General features: G+C 37.9%; 1 protein-coding gene across 1 annotated transcript in view; it reads right to left on the reverse strand.

Moving 5' to 3' along the window:
* The window catches only part of MALRD1 (MAM and LDL receptor class A domain containing 1), a 751,478-nt gene that overhangs the window by 589,697 nt on the left and 138,480 nt on the right, over window positions 1–23,301 (reverse strand). Inside the window, 4 exon segments of the mRNA XM_059404562.1 lie at window positions 938–1,350; window positions 5,214–5,581; window positions 6,054–6,159; window positions 6,564–6,716. Coding sequence (XP_059260545.1) covers window positions 938–1,350; window positions 5,214–5,581; window positions 6,054–6,159; window positions 6,564–6,716 — 1,040 coding nt within the window.

Here is a 23,301-nt window from a genome sequence, read left to right on the forward strand (position 1 = left end):
AAAAAAAAATGTTTAGCCACGAGAGGTAAGAAGTCTCTCTCCATATATTATATGTAGATCTATTTGTGCAAAGATGAAAAGAACAAATATTCAACCCTCCTACATGTGACAAGCTACATGATATATAAGGAAGGGAATGAATGAGAATTAATCGGAAAGCTCAGCTTCCAGTTCAAGTCCCCATTCTGCTGTTCACCATCTCTTTGGCCAGATATAAATAACCACCTCACTGGCTTTTTTTTTTTTATTCCTATCTGTAAAACTGACAAAAAGGAAGCCAGACTTACCCACTTGAGGGAATTGCTGAGGGAATCAAAGAGATAATAGATGGAAAACTCCTTCACCAAACTACAAAAGTCACATAAGCATTTAAACTTGCAATTCTAAGTTTTCCTTTTAGGAGAAGGTCCGAGACTCAAGAGTAAAGAAGTAAAGACTACTCCACCAGGAGTGGGGAGACCTAGCTAGACTGACCTCTGGCTTGGTCCCAGAGTAGCTGTGTGATTCTCCAACAAAGCACGCACTCCTCTCGAATTTTTGTTACTTACCTACAAAATGTGGAGAAGTCAAATGAAATATTCAAAATAACAGATCTTAGAATCTAAACATTTGGCAGAACACCAGAAATTGTGCAGAACTCTTTTTCCCTCCAGATTTTTTATTTCAGTAGAAAAATGACTTCAAGTCAGAGGGACCTGCAGCTGTTGCCAATACCATGTGTCCACCTTTAGAAATTTTAATCACACATTATTGGGGGTAGTCGAGGAGGAAAACAACTTAACAAGCTCTGGTACACCCTTAATTGAATGATAAATGTATTTCGAAGTAACTTTGATCAAATTCCACTTGCTTTTAATTCAAGGTTAGAGGAATCTTTCATATTCCTTAGACATTCTGATGCATTTTAAACACACATAATGAAATCCATTATCCATACCTGAAAAGGCTGCCTGCTGGAAACACTGAGGTGTTTCCTTATCCATCTGTTGCCTTGATTCCCAAATATCTGCCACAGCAGCTGTCCTCTTGTGTTACTCCAGACTCGCTGGTAGATGGCCAGCCTATAAATGTGCTTTCCAAACATGTGGTAATAGAAGCGGAAGGTACAGCCCTCTGTACTGGTGGCATTGAGGACAGGGCTGAGCAAAACAGCTCTGTTTTGGAAAACCTGTGGCTCCGAAGATTCTATGTAGAGATAGTGTCCTTTAGCTGTGCCCAAAGTGTTATCCTTCATGGGCCCTGTATTAAGTGTTGAAGTTGGACCGCGCTTCCTGGTCCAATCAAAGTCATCTTCTGTATCTTGTTCCCAGTTACAAATTCCATTTTCAAAGTTACACTGGAGTTCAGGTACTGAAATTGCATTAAATATAGAAAATAAATGAATGAATGAATGAATGAATGAATGAATAATTTAGGACAAAAATAACTACAATTAAGAAAACTCTTTGATATTTTGCTCCTGACATGGTTAACCATTTTAATTGTTTTTTAAATGCAACATTAAAGTTTCTAAAAGGTGAATAAATCCTAGATTTACATCACACAATAATATTTTTTTTTAAATATTTTATTTATCTATTTGAGAGAGAGACAGTGAGAGAGAGCATGAGTGAGGAGAAGGTCAGAGAGAGAAGCAGACTCCCCATGGAGCTGGGATCCCGATGCGGGACTCGATCCCAGGAATCCAGGATCATGACCTGAGCCGAAGGCAGTCGTCCAACCAACTGAGCCACCCAGGCGTCCCACACAATAATATTTTATAGACTGAAGGCAGCATTACTTTAGCCATCATCTTCCAAATGCCTTTCACGCCTAGCCCTTCATCATTTCTAGCACTGTGACTCCATGCAAATGATCATGACACCACGGCTAGCTCCAGGCGCCCAATTCCTGGCTCAGCTGATTGCAACCTCGGCCGAATGTCCCAACACCAGCGAACATTAAATATCAAAACAAAACAAAAAACACCAAGGTCCAGAATTCATCTCCAGAGATGTTAATTTTTTAAAAAAAGATTTATTTGAGAGAGAGAGAGAGTGTGTGGGAAGGAGGGGGCAGCAGAGGAAAAGAGACTGTCAAGCAGACTCCCCGCTAAGCATGAAATCCAAAGCAGGAGATCATGACCTGAGCCGAAATCAAGACCTGGACACTCAACCGACTGAGCCACCCGGAAGCCCCCAGAGATGTTGATGTAACTGGTGCAAATCGTGCACCAAATATCAGGATACTTCATCATCTCCCTTGGTGAGTCGAACATGCAGAGCTGAGAACAGTCATATTTTAATAGGGCTCAGTCTTCCTGAATCACCTGAAGCATGGTAGAATCGCCCATTCCATGGTGAAGCCCCATACAAGTACTAGCTTGTCAGATATGGGGTGAAGCCCAGGAATCCATATTTTTAACAAGTACCCAAAAGGATTCTGAAGTCAATGTTTTCCAGACCTCATGTTGAAAAACTCCTCCCTCTGGTTCCATCTTGGCCCAGTTCCAAATGTCTCCTGGCCCCAGTGCCAGAACGACCATTCATTCACCTTCCATGGCAATTTATCATTTTCCTCCTCTATTCAAATTCCTATAACATATACTCACTTGATCTAAACTTAAATCTAAACTCTTCTTTCAATCTTCCCCTTTCCCAAATGAAATTAACTTCCTGTTCATCCCTAACTATCCTTTCATTTCTCATATACCATCTTTCCCACATGCTTAAACACCTCACGCCTCTCTCCTTCCTGTTGTGCTGTGTCCCCTGGGAGGCAGTCTTTCCTTCCCACCACTGCGGCTCCTTTGAGCTGGAGCTTTTAAACTTTAAACTCCCCTCAGTCTCTAGAAGAATTGAAAGCACTTACGAAGAATTGACTTGTCCCTTGTCAACTAGCCAATCTACTGTAATTTCTAGCATAATATAGGAATGTATTCATTTTGGGGGATGTGAGCATTTTTGTTGACACCCAGGATTTGTGTAGAATAAATGCCAGAGAATATACATTTAGCGTTATTTGGGCAGAAAGAACAGGATTTAGAATTAACGAGGAGTTCTACCTTTTGGCTTCATTTACATAAGTTGGTTTTTTTTTTTTTTAAATAAATGTCAGCTGTCCTTTAACTATTCATCTTAGTAAATGCACTTTTTGCCAAAGGGGAATAAATATTCTGAAACAGTAAATACAGGCATATGCGGATAAATGCAGCCAGGCAAGAATAGATCATCTGTCTCTGCAAACCACAGAACGGGAGCTTAGACCTAATGAAGGGAACCCAGTGAGTAAATGTCAAATGAAAGATGAGCTTTCATTTGATATTTCCTCACTTGTGACTCATCAAGCCCAGCTGTGACGTGAACTGGGGACCTGCGCTGTACTCCCCAGGTGTCAGTCTTTGGTTGTGGAGCAGAAGGAGAATGTCAAACTGCTAAGTTTTTTGACATATAAAACTGGCACTCAAGCCAACAGATTTTGATATTGCCTGTCTTCCTATGGACTGTATGTGCGATCTGTAGGGAATGTGTGCAACTCCACCTTTAAATAAAAGACCCTGTCTCTAAACATGGGCAACTTTAGGAAACATGACAGCGATTTCTGGATGTCTAATGGTTCTATTCCAACCAATAATATGTCTATATGGACAGCTGTGAGAGAAACTCACCATCTAATGCCACTCCTATTCTCTTTCATTAATATTTAGTCACAAGAAGATTCTGATATTACATTTGTACTGCCAGTAATTCCATTCTAAGTTAGCCCTGAGTGGTTTGAAGGATAATTTGCTTATTTTTAGCAACATACCAATTTTTTTTTTGAGGAGGGGGATTCAGAGAGCTTCAAAAAGATGAAAAAGCTTTCTAAATCTGAACAAATAAATTACCTTGAGGATAAGTAACATTTCTTGTGTTAGCCATTGTCTAAACTATCAACTTTATTTCTATCCACTCAAGTATTAGTTGTGTAATGAGACACATGGTAATTCTGACTTCAATCCACCTGACTGTATCAAAGACCACATATATGCAGGACTCTCTACAATACTTTATATGGAAATTTCTTAATGCAGGGTTTCCTATGATGTACCAAGCATTTTATGGCTTCTCTCTGATTTATAATTAGCCTCTCAATGTAATAAGCATATAGCTTGAATTTTAAGAATTGTTGCTATTTCCAAACAAGGGAAGATGCAAACTCTTTTTCTGAATGATTTTTGTAATTGAAAAAAAAAACAGCTATAAGCTTTTGATTCATTTTCAGGAGTACGTGCAGTGGGCACTCTCTGGATCTAGGTTCATAAAACTGTAGAACACATGTTATCATCAGATACCATAAGCTTTGTGGTAATTTAAACCAGAAACTCAAGACTTATCTTTGACAACCTATCTATCAGCTTATCTATCTCTGCTCCCTGTAGCCAAAACATCATCAAATGTTCCTTCCAAACATTTCCCCAAATAGCAATCCCTCCATCTCCATCACTCCAGCTGGGATGCCAACCCGTCCTCAGGGACCACCGCAACAGCCTACCGATGGGTCTTCTGAACCCACTCTCCTCCAGCCCACTCATCACACTGTAGCCACAGTGACATGCTTTAATATACCAATTTTTTATATTACCTTCCTTATTAAAAACCTTCAGATGAAGAAAAACCTCCCTAATATGGACAATGAAGATCTGCAGATCTGGCCTCCCCCACATTCCTGTCCTCGTGCTGCAGCCCCCATCCCCTTCACATGCCCCCTCCAGCCACACTGGCTGGCCTCCGTCCGCCATGCAGTCACTTATGAGGGCTTTTGCACAGACACTCTGACTTCTTACTTTTCAGAGCTCAGCGAAGTTGTCACCTCTAGGAAGTTCAATACCACTATAAAAAGTCACAGCTTCCCTCTCTGTATCTCCCATCAAAGCTGCCAGATTGTATTTCTTTTTTAAATATTCAAATAACATCCATCTCCTCGATTAGACTGTAAGCTTCCTGAGATCTCAGACTCAGTAGTTGTGTTCAACATTGTATCTCGAGTAACTAGTTCCTCAGTCACCATAACAAATATTGGTAGCTCAACTAATTCATCACTCATCGTAGTCATCAACTTTGGAACAATGCTTCATGTCTTTGCCTCAACAGGCTAGAAAACACTGAACTAATCAAGATCCCCACTATCAAAATAAGAAGGACCAAAAAAAAAAAAAAAGAGAGAGAGAGAAAGAAAAATAATAAAGTAATTACCACAGTCATCTTCATCAGTGTGATCACCGCAATCATCCACCAGATCACATAACAGAAGCTTCTCTACACAAGCTTTGCTGCGTCGACACCAGAAGAAATCTGGCTCTTCACAGCTGTCCGCAGGAAGCGGAAGAGTACAATTTTCAAATCTGATGTCATCAATTGCGGAGACTCCATCATAAATGCCAAGACTGACTTTATCTAGCGACAAATGGAAGGGCTGAGTGAGGCGTCCAAGCTGAACAGTCGCCTGTGACCACTGGTTGCCCTGGTTATATAAAACTCTCCAGAGTACAGTGGGGTCACTGGAATTTTCCACGTGTAGCTGGAGCTCAGCGGCCCCCACTGACAGACCGTAGTTATAAAACCTGAAAAAAGAGGCAACACAAGGAATGGAAATGATTTATGGCACAGACTAAACTTTTAACTTACGGGCTCTTCCGCTTGATCAACAGCCAATTAATAATTAGCTAACACAACGGATGCCTTTCTTTCCTGCAGTAATTGCGGCTGCTCATACGCGAGAGCTTATCTGCTGAGGGGCACACTCTGGCTCGCAGGACCCGGGGAGCCTTTCTCAAGGAGTTCAGTTCAGACTAGGGGAGGCAGAGTTAATTAAATTATAATCCACTGTAGGAGGGAAAGAGTCCCTTTCCTCCAAAGAAAGAACACAACAAATGCTGACAATGTATTCCTAAGAAAAATTCTAACTGTGTAAATCTAACACAATACCTATTTTTAAAGCAAAACCAGGGGCAAATCATAAAGTCTGATAAGTGCAGGAGTGTGCCTGCAACCACAGGGCTGTAAGGGTAGCTGACCACAGTTTCTAGAATTTACCAGAAGGAAAGCGTGCATCCAGGTCCCGCCTGGCTAAAGGTTGGGCTCTGGAGTTTGGCAACTTGTGACAAGCTTCTGCTTTTCTTCAGAATGAACATAAAATGCCCTATTGGGACACAAATACAAATTTTAAGTTAGCAGACTGAGCTGACACACCTGCCCCTTAACCCCATCCTAAACTCTGTGTCTGATTAAAATTAAGACTAAACCATTAAAAATCAATAAAAGTGATTGTTAGTCAAATTTGCTCTTGCAGGAACTAAACTCGTATCCCCCTCTAGGTTAAAATGAAGCAAAAAGTTAATGATTTCATTGAATTCAGCCAAAATTATGTCTATATATCTCTATCTCTCCCCACCACCCATAAAGGAGTCACTTCATAATAACAAACATAAGCATAACTGAGCTGTCACACTATTTGTTGCATAGAACTTCAAATGCTTCTCTTTCTCTGAACAGACCTGACCGAGGGTGAAGAGGAGTGACAGCCAGCCTCTCCTTGTTTCTTACCTTGAGCTGTGCTGTGAGTATGATCCCAAAGTGGGGCCTGTTGCTCAAATTCAGTGGAAAGGTTACTTCTAGAGTTCCATACCCAGTCAAAATTGTCCCCACTAATTGCTTCAAACCAACCACAGCTGTTTGCTTCAAAGTCGCATCTGGAACCTGAAAAAACAAAATGTGACTCCTAAGGTGACTCTCCGAAGTGTTCACAAACTTTAGAAAGGGTACAACTATCACTTTGTTAAACCTCTCTAAGTACATTAAAAGACATCTTGGAGGGAAAAAAGGATCCTATCAGTTCTTTAAAAAAAAAAAAAAAAAGAGTTGTGCTTTTCATACTGGAAATTGATAAGGCAGAATTATCAATTCAAGAAATTAAATTTTTACCAAATATTTTTTCAAAGAAAGAGTATTAATAGCCATTTTGGTTATAGAATTGCTAAATTCTACCTAATTTATTCTGATACTCGTGTTATTTCTCTGCTGCTATGACATCATCTGGAAGAATTAGTTATTCCTACAGATTATTTTACATTAAAATATGGTAAGTAGCTACTTCCCCAAAATATCAATATTTGAAAAATCCAGATTAAATTTAATATAACATTCATCAGCAATTTTGTAAAGCTTAATATTTCCTGAAGCACTGTGTAATTTGTGTAGAGAAGAATAATTTGACCCACTTTTCAGAATTCACCAGTTAATTTCCAAAAAGCCATAAGAAAAGAGGAAGAGAAAAGGCAGGACTGGGAAGTTATAATAATAGTGTTGAATTATAGTTAATGTTTAATAAGTACCTATGTCAAAGACCCTGTACTAAATGCTTTATATAGATCCAACTTTCACAACAGCCCAATGAAGAAAGTGTTATTATTATAACCGCTTTACAGATGAAGAAAGGAAAGCTCAGGGAAGTTACTGATCTAACCAAGGTCAGAGAGTTAGGAAACTGTACAAATGGATTGAAATCCAAAGATTTTCACCCCAAATCTAATATTCTTTCTGCTACTATTGACAATAACTGTTAATTGCTATGATTCTGGAAGAAAGATAAACCCAAAATGCACAATTTGAGTTTGTTCAGTGTGGACATTCAGTGTTACTATATATCACAACACAAAATGAGGTTTGCTCCTACAGATGATTGTTGCACTGGAATCCTTGGTCACTGGTTATTTATATCCAAGGATACAGTAGTAATTTGCATAGATGTTCCCTTATAAAAAGACTTAGGAAGAAAGCACTAAGCTTAGGGAACAAAAGTATACAATAAATCACTCACTGAACCTAATGATAAATCATTTTCAATTTTGAAAATGCTTTACCTACAGAGGGAGGAAGGTGAAGTGAGCTGTAATATTATAAATACAATTTTTTTAAATATTTATAAATATTATAAGTATTATATTTTAAGTTTCTATAAAATATCTGATTTCAAAAATATGCTTGCTTTCTATCAAGTTACTGGCAGAGTAACTTGAAAATGAGACCAAAAATCAATGAGAATGTACAATACTTTTAAAATGTTGCAGCAACTTTGGGGCACCTGGGTGGCTCAGTCATCTAAGCATCTGACTCTTGATTTGGCTCAGGTCATGATCTCAGGGTTGTGGGACCAAGCCCTCCCATCAAGCTCAGTGCTCATCAGGGAGCCTGCTAGAGACTCTCTCTCTGTGCTTCTCCCCCCACCCTCTCTAAAATAAATAAATCTCTAAAAATTTTTAAATTTTTTTATTTAAAAAAATAAATCTTGAGAAAGGACACAAATAATAAAATGTTGCATCAACTTTAATAAGCAGGGAATAACTATATTTTATTAGAAATCAGAAAGATCAACAAATTATACTTAGAATGAAGATTTCTCAAGTAAAGTTTACAAATTTGTGGAGAGACAATTAAATGCTGCTCAAAGGTGAAAAATAATAATGATAATTATGATAAGTTAGGGATAAATGCTCAGAATATTTAAGACTATATTTTCAAAGGCCATCTCTGTTTATAAATATATAATATATAAATTATCCAGATTTTAGGGGTTTCAAAATATGTAGGTGCCATTTCAATTCCTGGGAAAGCAATTTTTTTTTGATATATATATATATATATATATATATATATATATATATATATATATATAGCTTTTTATTGCTATTTCAGACAATCCAAAAATTAAAAAAAAAAAGAAGAAGAAGAAGAAGAAGAGGATCCAGGAGTTGTTTTATGCAAAGGAAAGGAAAGGAGCTATTGCTGCTCTGGAAGAGTTATCCCACATAGCTACCTGGAAAGGGAACCTTATCCTCTATTGTCTACTGTCCAGGAAGGTACTGATGTAGAAATAAATGAATATTCTAATGGTAGTAAAGTTTCAGGAACCATTATGGCAATTTACTAGTTCTCTAGATAAAGCCCATCAAAAAAAAAAAATCAATCTTTAACAGATGGTTATGTTGTTAAACTTCAAATACACCTGTCTCATCTACTTTGTTCCTAAATATTTAGATTTCTATACACACTTTAAAATTCACCTAAGATGATCAGAGATGTAGTAAGGTCACCTGAAATTAATCTGATTAGCTGTTTACCAAGTACATACTTCATTAGAACAGTTGTTGAAAATTACGCATGTCTTTTCCTTACTTAAAATACAATATCCTGGTACATTTTGATAATTGAGGTTCAAAAATTGTTCACTTTTCTGGAGCCTCACGATCAACTTTCTCAGTTATCATCATATCATCATCTCAGTTATCCTCATAATTTGCAAGAACAATCAGTTACCACTATTACAGGGTTTATCTTGTACCAAGCTTTGTGCTAGGAGCTATTAAGTTCATAAGACAATGTCTGTTGATATAAATTTTTTAAAATTACCTATTTCTATGGATATGGGTTAAAAGCTAGTGACTCCACAGCAGCTTTTATTAATGTTCAGCAAAATGACCCTTGTTGCCTCTATTAGTTGCATAAATATAATTTCAGTAGCTACCCCTGAGGAAAGGGTGCCGGGGATGCTCGGTGGACTGACACACAGCTCCAGCCTTTTACACTATCACGGTCATGCTGAGAGCTTTGCACTGAGACAGAAGAAGATAAATTTATGTAGGAGCCAAGGAACCTTGTGAGGGGGAAAAATACAGAATCAGATGGCCTTATATCAAATTCACTGTCAGAACTTCTTTGATGGTTTGAGATGATCCCTCCAGAAAATCATGTGTAAGCCATAAACATGAAAGGTAGAAAGTGTCCGAGCTGATAATTTGGGTCCCATGCAAAGACTTGAAAATTTATAGGAAAGTGCTTCTTAGTATCTACCCAATAAACTCAAAAATTTAATCCACACAAAAACCTGTATATGGATATTTACAGCAGCTTTTTTTTTCCCTTTTTAGCAGCTTTATTCCTAATTGCCAAAACTTGGAAGCGACAGAAGTGTCCCTCAGTAGGTGAATGGTTAAATAAACGGTGGTACGCCCAGACAGTGGAACAGTGGAATATCACTCAGCATTAAAAAGAAATGAGCTATCAAGCCATGAAGAGACATGGAGGAAACTTAAATGCATATTACAAAGTGAAAGAAGCCAGTATGTAAAGGCCCATACTGTAGGCTTTCAACTATATGACATTCTAGAAAAAGCAAAACCGTGAAGACAGTAAAAGGAGTAGTGGCTGCCAGAAGTTGGAGGTGGGGGGAGGGCTGACTAGTGGAGCACAGAGCATCTTTATGGCAATGAAAATACTCTGCATGACACCATATTGACAGATTGTACCACACATTCTTCCAAACCCACAGAATGTACAACACCAAGAGTGAATCCTAATATAAATTATGGGCTCTGAGTGATTAACTGGGTGTCGGTGTAGATTCATCAGTTGTAACAAACCCCCCCCCCCCCACCGCACCTCACCCTCCCATATTGCCAAATGCTGATGTAGGAGAAGCTGTGTGTGTGTGTGTGTGTGTTTGTGTGTGAGAGAGAGAGAGAGAGGGTAGAGGAGGTAGATGGAAAATCTCTACTTTTTCCTCAACTTTTCTGTGACTCTAAAACTGCTATTAAAAAAAAAACACCTTAATAATTAATTAATAATTACTCAGTTAAGGTAAGTGCTTTAAAGAAAAGTAAAACAGGGTGCCTGGGTGGTTCAGTTAAGCAACCGCCTTCGGCTCAGGTCATGATCCTGGAGTCCCAGGATCAAGTTCTGGATTCGAGTCCCACATCAGGCTCCCAGCTCCACAGGGAGACTGCTTTTCCCTTTGACCTCTCCCATCTCATGTTCTTTCTCACTCTTTCCTCTCAAATAAATAAATAAAATCTTTAAAAAAAAAAAAGGAAAGAAAAGGAAAACAAAATTTTATAGGAGGACATATGTTCTTACACATCATGTAGCTGAACTCCAAACCCACTCTGGTTTCAGCCACGTGAACAAAAGATTCTCAGGGGAAAAAAAAGAAAAATGGCTAAACGTGTAAGTGGTAATTGTAAAAATTAGAAACCTAAAGCCCATCTGAAGGGCACACTGTAGTTTACAGAGAAATCTAAACCAGTAAAGACATAACTGTTGTGTGAAAGACATCCATTTATTGCATATGTCACATCGTCTCTAATTCTCTTAAATACAGAACATATTTCTGCACCCATTTTAGAGATGAGAAAGATAATGGTGAAAGAGGATTAACATATAATTTATGGGGGTCATTATTACTGACAAAATTCCAACCGAGACCTGATGTCAAAGTCTGTGCTCTTAAAAAATTAGACTGCATTTGTAGTTAAAGTAATAATAATGATAACATAATTTTAGAACTATTACATGCCAAGCACTGTGCTTTGAGTTTTTAATGCAAGATCATATAAAATCTAAACATGTATAACTACAGGGCATGCTCTAGAAGTAGACCTTAAACTGTATAATAATAAAGGCATAACTTGTCTTACTGCACTTCACAAATATTACTTTTGTCTTTGTTCTTAACTAATTGAAGGCTTATGGCAACCCTACGCTTAACAAGTCTACAGGTTCCATTTTTTCCATTTGCTCACCTCATTCTGGTAATTCTGGTCACATTCTGGTAATTCTCACAGTATTTCAAACTTTTTATTATTATATTTGCTATGGTGATCTATAATCGGTTATCTTTGATGTTACCACAGTAATTGTTTTGAAGCACCACCAACAGTGCCCACTCAAACTTAATGGCAAACTTAATAAATGTGTGTGTTCTAACTGCTCTACTGACCAGCCACTCCCCAGTGTCTCTCTCCCTTTCCTCTGGCCTCTGTTATTCCCCGAGATACAACAACATTGAAAGTAGGCCCATTAATAACCCTACAGTACCCTCTAACTCTTCAAGTGAAAGGAAGAGTCACATGTCTCTCACTTTAAATAAAAAATTAGACATGATTAAGCTTAGGGAAGAAGACATGTCAACAGCTGAGATAAGCCAAAAGCTAGGTCTCTTAACCTAGCAAACAGTTAGCCAAGCTGTGAATGCAGAGGAAAAGTTCTTGAAAGAAATTAAAAGTGACTTTTAAGCACTTTTAAGCAAACAAATGATAAGAAAATAAAGCAGCTTTAATGTCGATATGGAGAAAGTCAGAGTGGTCTGGACAGAAGATCAAATCAGCCACAACACTCCCCCAAGCCAAAGCCTCATCCAGAGCAAGGTCCTGACTCTCTTCAATTCCATGATGGCTGAGAAAGGTGACAAAGCTACAGAAGAAAAGTCTGAAACTAGCAGAGGCTGGTTCATGAGGTTTAAGGAAAGAAGTCATCTCTATAGCATGAAGGTCTAAGGTGAAGAAGCGCATGCTGATATGGAAGCTCAGCAAGATCTCCAGCAGATCTAGCTAACTAAGGTCATTACTGAAAGCAGCCACACTGAACAATGGATTTTCAATGTAGATGAAACAGCCTTCTAGTGGAAGAAGACGCCATCTAGGACTACCATAGCAAGAGAGAACTCAATGCCTGGCTTCAAAGCTTCAAAGGGCTATTGTTAGGGGCTTGTGAGGGGTTAACACAGCTGGTGACTCTTAAGTTGAAGCCAAAACTCACTTACCATTCTGAAAATCCTAGGGCCCTTAAGAATTATGCTAAATCTCCCATCTGTGCTCTATAAATGCAACTACAAAGCCCAGATGACTGTTCATCTATTTATGACATGGTTTCCTGACTATTTTACACCTACTGTTGAACCTACTGCTCAGGGGAAAGAAAAAAAAAAAAAGATTCAAAATATGGCTGCTCAGTAACAATGCACCTGGTCACCCAAGATCTCTGATGGAGAGGTACAATGGATCAGTGTTGTTTGTATGCCTGCTAATACAACATCCATTCTGCAGCCCACGGATCAAGGAGTCATTGCACCTTTCAAGGTTTATTATTTCAGAAATGCATTTTATAAAGCTATAGCTGCCAAAGACAGTGACTCCTCTCTGGTGCATCTAGGCAAAGACTACTGAAAGCCTGCTAGAAAGGACTGACCATGCTAGATGCCAATAAGAACATTCAGGACTCATGAGAAGAAGTCAAAATGTCAACATAAACAGGAATTTGGAAGAAGTTGATTCTAACTCCCAGGGATGACTTTGAGGGGCTCAAAACTTCAGTGGAGGAAGTAACTGCAGGTGGGGTGGAAACAGCAAGAGAACTAGAGTTAGAGGGAGAGCCTGAAGATGTGACTGAATTGCTGCAATCTCCTAATAAAGCTTGGATGAAAGAAGTTCGAGAGAGACCAGTACCGTCTGATTTCACTCATATGTGGAATTTCAGAAATAAAACAGATGAACACAGGCTAAGGGGGAAAAGAAAGAGAGAAAAAAGAGGGAAGCAAACCATAAGAGACTCTTAACTACAGAGAGCAAACTGAGGGTTGGAGGGGAGGTAGGCGGGGGATGGGCTAAATGGGTGATGGGGGGCACTTGAGATGAGCACTGGGTATTACACATAAATGATAAATCACTGAATTCTACTCTTGAAACCAATGTTGCACTGTATGTTAATTAGAATTTAAATAAAAACTTGAAATATTTTTTTAAAAAGGTATTAATGCCCAAAATGATGGTTTTAAAAGTGAAAAAAAGAAAAACTTGAACAAGTAAGGATTTGCTTGTTATGGATGTGCAAAGTGGTTTTCCTGGACGTATAACCTACTCCTACTCCTGGGGAAGGATCTATGGAGGTTGTTGAAATGACAACAAAGGACACAGGATACTATACAAACTTAGTTGATCAAGCAGCAACGGGGTTTGAGAGGACTGACTCCGATTCTGAGAGAGGTTATACTGAGGGTAAGATGCTATCAAGCAGCATCACATGCTACAGAGAACTGTTCGTGAAAGGAAGAGCCAATTGATGTGGCAAACTGCATTGTTGTCTTATTTTAACAAATTGTCATAGCTACCCCAATCTTCAGCAAACATCATCCTGATCAGTCAGCAGCCATCAACACAGAGGCAAGAACTTCCACCAGCAAAACAATTATGGCTCCTTGAAAGCTTAGATGATGGCATTTTTTTTAGCAATAAAGTATTTTTTAATTAAGGTATGTACATTGTTATTTTAGACATAATGCCATTGCACACTTAAAAGACTGCTGCATAGTGAAAACAGAACTGGAAAACCAAACAACTGATTTGCTTTATTGCAATACTTGCTTTGCTCCAGTGGTCTGGAACTGAACCTGCAGTATCTCAGAGGCATGTTTATAATAACTGGAAGTCCACTACATTACCTCTCCGTAAGTTTCTTTCTTTCGCTAGATTTCATGACCCTCCTGAAAGTTGCATGACGGGGGACAAAAGTTAACTGAGTATTCTAGTACACTGTCTTAAGTTCATTGAGGCTGTACTTTATTTGATTAAAAAGGGGTTATGATAGGGGTGCCTGGGTGGCTCAGTGGTTTAAAAAATCTCTGCCTTTGGCTCGGGTCATGACCCCAGGGTCCTGGGACTGAGCCCCACATCGGGCTCTCTGCTCCATGGGGAGCCTGCTTCCTCCTCTCTCTCTACCTGCCTCTCTGCCTACTTGTGATCTCTGTCCATCAAATAAATAAGTAAAATCTTAAAAAAAAAAAAGAGATTATTATAAACCTCAAATGCATTAATACCATATTCACTATTTTAGAACATGATCTTTCAGGCTTTTTCATGTGTTCAAATGGTTATATGTTTAAAGTTATAATAATGTTAAAATAACTATAGACTTCATCAATAGTTAATATTCGCTAGTGATTTAAAATATAATGTAGTCAAGAAATATGTATAAAAGTACCATGTATGGGAGCCTGGGTGGCTCAATGGGTTAAGCCTCTGCCTTCGGCTCAGGTCATGATCTCAGGGTCCTGGGATCGAGCCCCGCATCAGACTCTCTGCTCAGAGGGAGCCTGCTTCCCCCTCTCTCTGCCTGCCTCTCTGCCTACTTGTGATCTTTCTGTCAAATAAATAAATAAAATCTTTTAAAAAAAAAGTACCATGTAACAAAAAAGATGTCTTTATAAATAAATAGAAGTAATGAAATCTTTTAAAGGAGCACCAATGCATAAATAATAACATCTGGTATTCAAAATTATTGCATTTGAAATAAAAATGATTAATTACCTTAGTCTACATATGGTTTTAAGGGTCTCCTGTAATCTGACCAACAAAGACAGTGTTGGGACACAATTCTCCATGGGTCTCTCATGTTTGTGCATATCTTATAAGCTGAGCCCTTAACCACCCCTTTGTTCCAGAGCATCCTTTTAAGGATAAACAGAGGTAGTGACTCCACCTATAACAGAGGGCAAGCTATTACCTTGTATGATTTAATAAGGAAAATGTCTTCCTCAGAGGACAGACACATATGCTTGAATCCCACTATACAAGATTTGGATTCCATAAACTCGGGTTTTCTTAGCTTTGATGCAAAAGCCATTTCAAGTGTACATCCACCTGGACCTCTCTGTGCTGATCCTGGGGCTCAGGGAGCAAGAGGAACAAGGGCAATCTTGACACTTATGCTGTGTGTTACACCATAATCATACATCCTTTTGTCCTGAGCCAGGAGCCTCACCTACTTTGCCAGCATCCATGAAATTATGGCAGGCTAACTTGTTAGCTTATAAGTAGGGGAAAGTTTCAGACCTTTCACATTTCTCAACACACAGTAAATTAAATACTGTGTGTGTGTGTGTATATATATATATATATATATATATAGAGAGAGAGAGAGAGAGAGAGAGAAATCACCAATAATGAGCTTAGAATCTAGTGTGGGAAATTTATAAGCAAACAGGCAATGAAGACAACAGAATAACTAACATATACTCATTCATTCACTCTTCATTCGTTTGGCAAACATGTACTGAGTACATGCTATATGTTTGGCACAGGCACAGGGTCTTCTAAGAACATAGTAAAGTAAAATGGGAGAAAGAAAGCAGAAAAAAATATCTCTGTCCTCATGGAGTTAAAATAATGTGAGTGAGAAAGGTAGGGACATTAGGGGAGAAACAACAAAAGTGAAAAAACAAAAGAATAAAGTAAAATATATATAATTCATTTGATGATAATAAGGCAAAGAAGAAAAAGAAAGAAAGAAATAGAGCATTACAGAGAAGGGTGTTCATAGATGGTGATCAAGGGAAGTGTCATAGAGAAGCTGGCAACCAGAGACTCCTGGGAGATGCAGGTGAGGAAGCAAGGCATGTGACTATGCAGGTAAAGATGACTCAACACAGAGGAAGATAAAGGAAAGGAGCATTGAGGCAAGAGCATGCCTCTCATATTCCAGAAATATCAGAGTCTATGATGTCTCCAGAAGAGTAAGTGAGGGAGAGGAACAGATGAAATTAGAGCGGTCATTTTAATTTTTTTTTTTTGGCTTTGTGATACTGGAAACCATTGGGATGTTTTAAGGAGAAGAGTGACAAATTCTGACTTAATCTCATCCCCATGGCTACTGTACTCAAAGAAGGCAAAAGTGGGTGACATCAGCAAGAAAAGAAAAGGATACCTCAAAAATTCAGGTAAGAAGGGGCACCTGGGTGGCTCAGTGGGTTAAGCCTCTGCCTTTGGCTCAGGTCATGATCTCAGGATCCTGGGATCAAGCCCCACATCGGGCTCTCTGCTCAGCAGAGAGCCTGCTTCCCACCCTCTCTTTCTCTGCTTTTCTCTCTGCCCAAATGAGATCTCTGTCAAATAAATAAACAAAATATTTTAAAATTTTTCAGATAAGAAGTGATAATGGTCTAGACCAGGGTGGTAACAATGAGACAAAAATGAGGCATTCTGGTTATATTTTAAAGACAGACATAACAGAATTAAGTGACATCAGTTATGGAGTATGAGAAAAAGAGATGAAACAACAGGATTTCCAAGTCTTTGACCTGAGCATTTGAAACAATGCAAATACCATTTATGAAATGAAGAAGACTATGAATAAGCAGGGTTTTGGGGAGAAGAAGGAAACAGGACCTCAGTTTTGGACTTGCTATATTTGAGATTCCTATTAGGTATTCAAGTGATCATGTAATAGAGAGCTGGATATATTAATTAGTCTATAGTTCAGGTGAAAAGTCCAGGCTGGAAATATAAATCAGAAAATAACCAAAGTGGCAAGATTAAGACATGAAAATAAGAGAAAGATCAAGAGTGGCTCCCAGTTTCATAGAGATCAAGTCAAGTGACTATTAATCTATTGGTGTCAAATGCTGTTGATAGGTCCACTGGCTCTAGATCATTGATGACTTTAATGAGAACACTTTCTGCTTGATGGTGACAGCAAGGCCCTGATGAAAGTGAATCAAACAAATTCTGGAGAGTAAAGCTAAAGGCAGTAAATATAATTAATTATATATATATATATATATATACACATACATACATACATACACACACACACACATATATACTTTGGAAAGGAAAGGGGAAAACTGATGTGATAGCTAAGGAAGAAGTAGGATCAAGAGAAAAAAAAATTCAGATGTGAGAAATACAAACATGGTTTTATGCTAATAGAAAAGATATGGCAGAGAGGGAAAATCACTGGAGCAATGTCAAGCAGGCATGCAGATGGGTTATACTTAATGGGAGAAATGGGGTGACCATTGTTAGGAGCATGGACAGTTTATCCAGGATAAAAGAGAAAAGAGAGAGGTTACAGGTGGGCTGAAGGGGTGTTGGGGCTTATAAAAGTCCTTTGATAGAAGATCCTTAGCTGAGGCTAGGGATAGAAATGTAGAACATGGATGTTGGAGAAGACAGGAGGAAAATATGCTAGTCACTGGTTAGTCGGTGAGGAAATGGAGTGGAGAATTACAATGTGATTCCTGGAAAGCTAAGAACAAAAGCAGGGCAGCAATTATCAATGTACAGTAAGGACAGACGACACTGCTTTGTTTTTTCCCCCAGACACATTTAGCTGTGCAGCTAAGGGGGCTGTGCAGTTCATCTGAGCTGAGGGGGCTGAGAGCCACAATCAATCAGTTAGTGCTTTAGTGACTATGAAAGGACAGCAAGGCATTTGAAGATCAGTGTAAGGCAGTCATTCCTGTATTAGGCCATGGAATTTAAACTGTGTAAGAAGGGAAATGAGTACATAAAAGAATGAGGGGCAGTGGAGTACTGGTAAAATCAACAGACTGTAGGAATCAGTAATGCTGATATTGTGTTGGAACAACAGATACAGAGGAAAAGATCTAAAACAAAATCAAACAGGAAGTAGCTAAAACCAGGAAGACAGTCATACATTAGTGCAGGGGTTCCAGTTGTTGCTAAGAAAACACATGTTACATTTCATGCAAAAGGAAGAATGACGCAGAAGGTAGAACCAAGTGTCCAGAGAGCAGAAGAATCCAGAGTTTGCAATCAAAGAACTCCAGCTGAAGTTTTCCCAGATGAATTTCAAAACTGCTTTGAACCAGTGACTTTTTTTTTTTTTTAAACCTTCCATTCTCCCTCTGCTTTTTAACTAAAATGCCAGGTGTTATCCTGATGCCTGTGTTATGATTGTCTGTTAAGAATGTTAGAGGCAGATAACTTCTATGTTTGGGGTGCCAGGATGGCTCAGTCAGTTGAGCCTCTGCCTTTGGCTCATGTCATGATCCTGGGATCCAGCCCTGCACTGGGATCTCTGCTCAGCAAGGAGCCTGCTTCTCCCTCTCCCTGTGCCTGCCACTCCCCCTGCTTGTGCGTGTGCTCTGTCAAATGAATAAATAAAAATCTCAAAAAAAAAAAAAAAACCAAAAACCCCACACTATCTTTAATTTCACAGGTCAACAGAGGGAAGGAATTATGGCCAGGAGATGTACCACATCTAAAACGGATTAGATAATTTAGGTGATGAGGGTTCTTCATAGCCTCTCCTAAAAGAAAACTTGTTTGAGGAACATGTGAGCAAGGTCAGGAGGGGCTCCTCCCAATCCCATTCAGACAAGTGAGCTGAAACCCATTATGGCTCCCAGGCCGCATTTGACCAGAAGAGCTGGCAAGGACACCCAAGCTATGTAACCAGAAATGCTTAAGCCAATAAGCAGGAAGGCAGAGCTGACTATTTCCAGAGCAAAGCCAGTACCAGGTATAAAGGGATGGCCTGCTACACCTAAGCAGGGGGATTAATGCATAGCCAGAACAGAGGGTAGTTCTTGACCCTTACTGACTGGAAAGACAGAAAAACAGAGAAGCCTGGAGCAGCCCCTCCCTATCCCATTCAGAAAAGGGAACTGAGACAGCCCCACCACTGCAGATACCATCTCCCAGCCCCATCTTGACCAGAAGGGCTGGTGAAAATACCTGGAGGGACAAAAAGCTAGCAATGCTGTAGCCAAGAGACAGACAGGCAGATGCAATGGTGAGCAGAAGAAAGCTAGTGGCTCTATTTGGCCAGGGAACGTGGGACACAGGTCAGGTTGAGTTAAGACAACATACAAAGTGCTAGAGAACAAAGCCAGTAGTCCTATCCAACTGTTCTCAGCCAGTGGCACACTTCCTCCCCCATATCCAATCTCAGAGCTGGGAAAGTTGCCTTGTGAAAAAACAGACAATAGCAGGCACCACCTGCCCAAAGTCACATCCCTAGAAACCCAAACTGAGCTGCCTGTTGAAGATCTATCTCTGCCAAAGCAAATCTATAAACTCTAGAAGAGCCCAGTTATTCAAATGTGCAGATACCAATGTAAGTAATCAAGGATAACAAAAAAACAAGTAAATGTGAAATCACCAAAGGAAACTAATAAAAAGTTCTAAAAACTGACCCTAAGAAAATGAAGAACTATGAACTGTAAGATTTATACTAGTTATCTTAAATTAAGGGAACTACAAGAATACATAGACCATTAAATGAAATTGGGAAAATAATACATGGACAAAACAAGAAGTTTCACAAAGAAATAGCCACAAGCAAAAAAAAAAAAAAAAAAAAAAAAAAAAAAAAAAAAAAAAAAAAAGAAAAGAAGAAGGCAGAAATAAAGAGAAATCCTAGAGTTGAAAAAAAAATAATAATTCAGCTGAAGTACTCAATAGAGAGATTCAAATTTAGCCATGCAGAGGAAAGAATTAGTGACCTAAAAAGACATAGGAAATTATCCAGTCAGAAAGCAAAATGACAGAGTGAAAAAATCTTAAGGGACTCACAGGACTCAATGGGAATTCCAGAAGAAGATAATGAAAAAGTAAGAAAAAGTAAATTTAAAGAAATAGTGGCTGAAAATTTCCCAACCCTGGGAAGAGAGATGGACATACAGATCCATGAGACCCAAAGGACCTAAAATAGCCTGAACTTAAACAAGGCTACATCAAGACACATTATAATTAAATTGTCAAACCCAAAAAAGGAATTTTTAAAAGAGAAAAGCTACATACATGGGAACCTACATAAGACTATAAGCAGATTTCTCAACAGAAATATTTTAGGCCAAGACAAAATGGGATGACATATTCAAAATATTGAAGAATGATCAAGAATTTTATAGGAGCAGAGCTGTTCTGTAGAAATGGAGAAATAAAGACTTTTCCAAAGAAAAGATAAGAGAGTTCATTACCACTAGACCTGCCTTATAAGAAAGACTAAGGGAATTCTCTCAGCAAAAGAACATAAACTTTATAAAAATATAAAAAGAAAGCCTAGAACTCACCAGTAATGGTAAATAGACAAAGTTAGATTCTGTAATATGGTGATGATGTTGCATCATTCACTGAAAACTTCAGTTTAAAAGTTAAAATAACTATAGTAAAAATACCATAACTATAATAATTATTAGTTACACACACAAAAATATGTAAATACTATCAGAAATTACCTAAAATATGAGGAAAAGCAGAAGGGACAATTTTAGGAATTCTATTAAATAAAGTTGTTATCAGCTTAAAACAGGGTTTTAATTCTAAGATGTTTTATATAAACATCATTAAAACCACAAGGAAAAAACCTACAGCAATTACACAAAAGAACATGACAAAGAAGGCAAAGCATACGAATACCAAAAAACATTAAAACACAAAAATAAAACATGGAACAATGCATCTATAAAACAAGCAGAAAACAATTTTTTAAAATGACAAAAAATAAGTCCTGACCTATCAATAATTATTTTAAATGTAAATGAAATAATTCTTCAATTAAAAGAGACAGAATGGCTGAGTGGACTATTAAAAAAAAGAGTGGGTATAGATACACTTGTAGCTGTACCTTGTAGTAGGTATAGCTACACTTGTATCAGACCAAGAGACTTTAAAATTGTAAAAGAGACAGAAAGGATCATTATTTAATGATAAAGGGGTCACTATATCACTAAGACATAGTAACTGTAGATATTCATGGAATCAATATCAAAGCATCTGAATAAATGAAGCAAAAACTAGCAGAGATAAAAGAAGAAATAAACACTAATACAATGACAGTTGAAGACTTTAACACCATACTCTCAACAATGGATATATCATACAGAGAATCAGTGAGTTAATAGCAGATTTGAACAACACTAGAGACCCAATGGACCCAAAAGGCATATACAGAACATTCTATGTAGCAACAGCAGAATTCATTCTTCTCAAGTGCATATTTTGGAACATTTTCTAGTACAGAATATATGGTAGGCTGTAAAACAGGTCTTAGCAAAATCACAAAGACTGAAATCATATGAAGTATCTTCTCTGACCACAATGGTGTGAAAATAGAAATAAAAATTAAGGAAAACAGGAAATATCTGAATACACAGAAATTAAATAACACATTCCTGAACAACCAGTGAATCAAAGAAAAAAATTGAAGGGAAATAAAAGTTCCTTGACACAAATGAAAATGGAAACATAACAGAAAATTAAGGACTGGAGCAAAAGCGGTTATAAGAGGAAAGTTCATAGCAATAAATGCCTACATTAAGGGGCAAGAAAGATCCCAAATAAATAACCTAACTCCATCCTTAATGAAGTAGAAAAAAGAACTGAGCCCAAAGTTAACAGAGAAAAGGGAAATAATAAATATTAGCGCAGAAATAAATGAAATGGAGAAATGAAAAACAATAGGAAAAAATTAACCAAACTAAGGGTTGGTTCTTTGAAAAGACAAACAAAATTGACAAATTTTTAGCAAGGAAAAAAAAAGACAAGACTCAAATTACAAAATTATAAATGGAAAAGGAGATATTACAATGGATACCACCAAAGTACGAAAAAACATAAAAGGCTATTACAGACAACTATATACCAGTAAACTGGACAACAAAATGAAAACATTCATTTTGAAACAAGACAAAATGAAAACATTCTCTGAAACAAAAAACCTACTGAAATTGAATCAGGAAGAAACAGAAAAATCTGCCTAAACTAATTACTAGTAAGGAGACTGAAAGCCTAGAACCAGATGGCCTCACTCGTGAATTTTACCAAACTTTTAAGAATTAAAACACCAATCGTCTCAAACTTTTCCAAAAAGCCAAAAGCAGAGAATACTGCCAAATAAACCTTATGAAGTCAGCATTATACTGATACCCAAAGTGAGATGAGAACCTACAAGGAAAGAAAACTACAGGTCAATACCCCTGATGATTATAAATACTAACATTCTCAATAAAATACTAGCAAAAAATTCAACAGTCTATTAAAAGGATCATTCACCATAATCGGTTGGGATTTATCCCTGGGATGAAAGGATGGTTCAAAATATGGAAATGGATCAATGTGATACATCACACTGATAGGATGAAAGAAAAAGAACCCTATAAGCATCTCAATAGACACAGAAAAAGCATGGGACAAAATCCAAAAGCCATTCATGATAAAAACAGTTAACAAATTAGGTATCAAAGTAATATACTGCCAGATATGAGAAGCCCACAGTTAACATCACACTCAATGGTGTAAGGATGAAAACTTTTCCTCCAAGATCAGGAACAAGATAAGGTGCCCACTCTCCCCACTCTTACTCAATATAGGACTAAAAGTCCTAGCTAGAGCAATCAGTCAACAAACAGAAAAGGCATCAGAATTCAATAGGTAGAAGTAAAAGGATCTCTATTTGTAGAAGACATGTTTCTATACAGAGAAAATCCTAAATACCCAACCAAAAAACTGTTAAAACTAATTAAAAAAACTCACTAAAGTTGCAGGATACAAAATTAACATACAAAAGTCAACAGAGTTTCTATGTGCTAACAACAAATATCCTGAACCAGAAATGAAGTGATCCTATTTACAACGACATTAAATACAATAAAAACAATAAAATACTTAGGAATAAATTTAAGGAAAGTGAAAGATCTCTAACAACTCTA

The sequence above is a fragment of the Mustela nigripes genome, chromosome 6 (genome assembly GCF_022355385.1).
Source record: "Mustela nigripes isolate SB6536 chromosome 6, MUSNIG.SB6536, whole genome shotgun sequence".
Taxonomy (NCBI): domain Eukaryota; kingdom Metazoa; phylum Chordata; class Mammalia; order Carnivora; family Mustelidae; genus Mustela; species Mustela nigripes.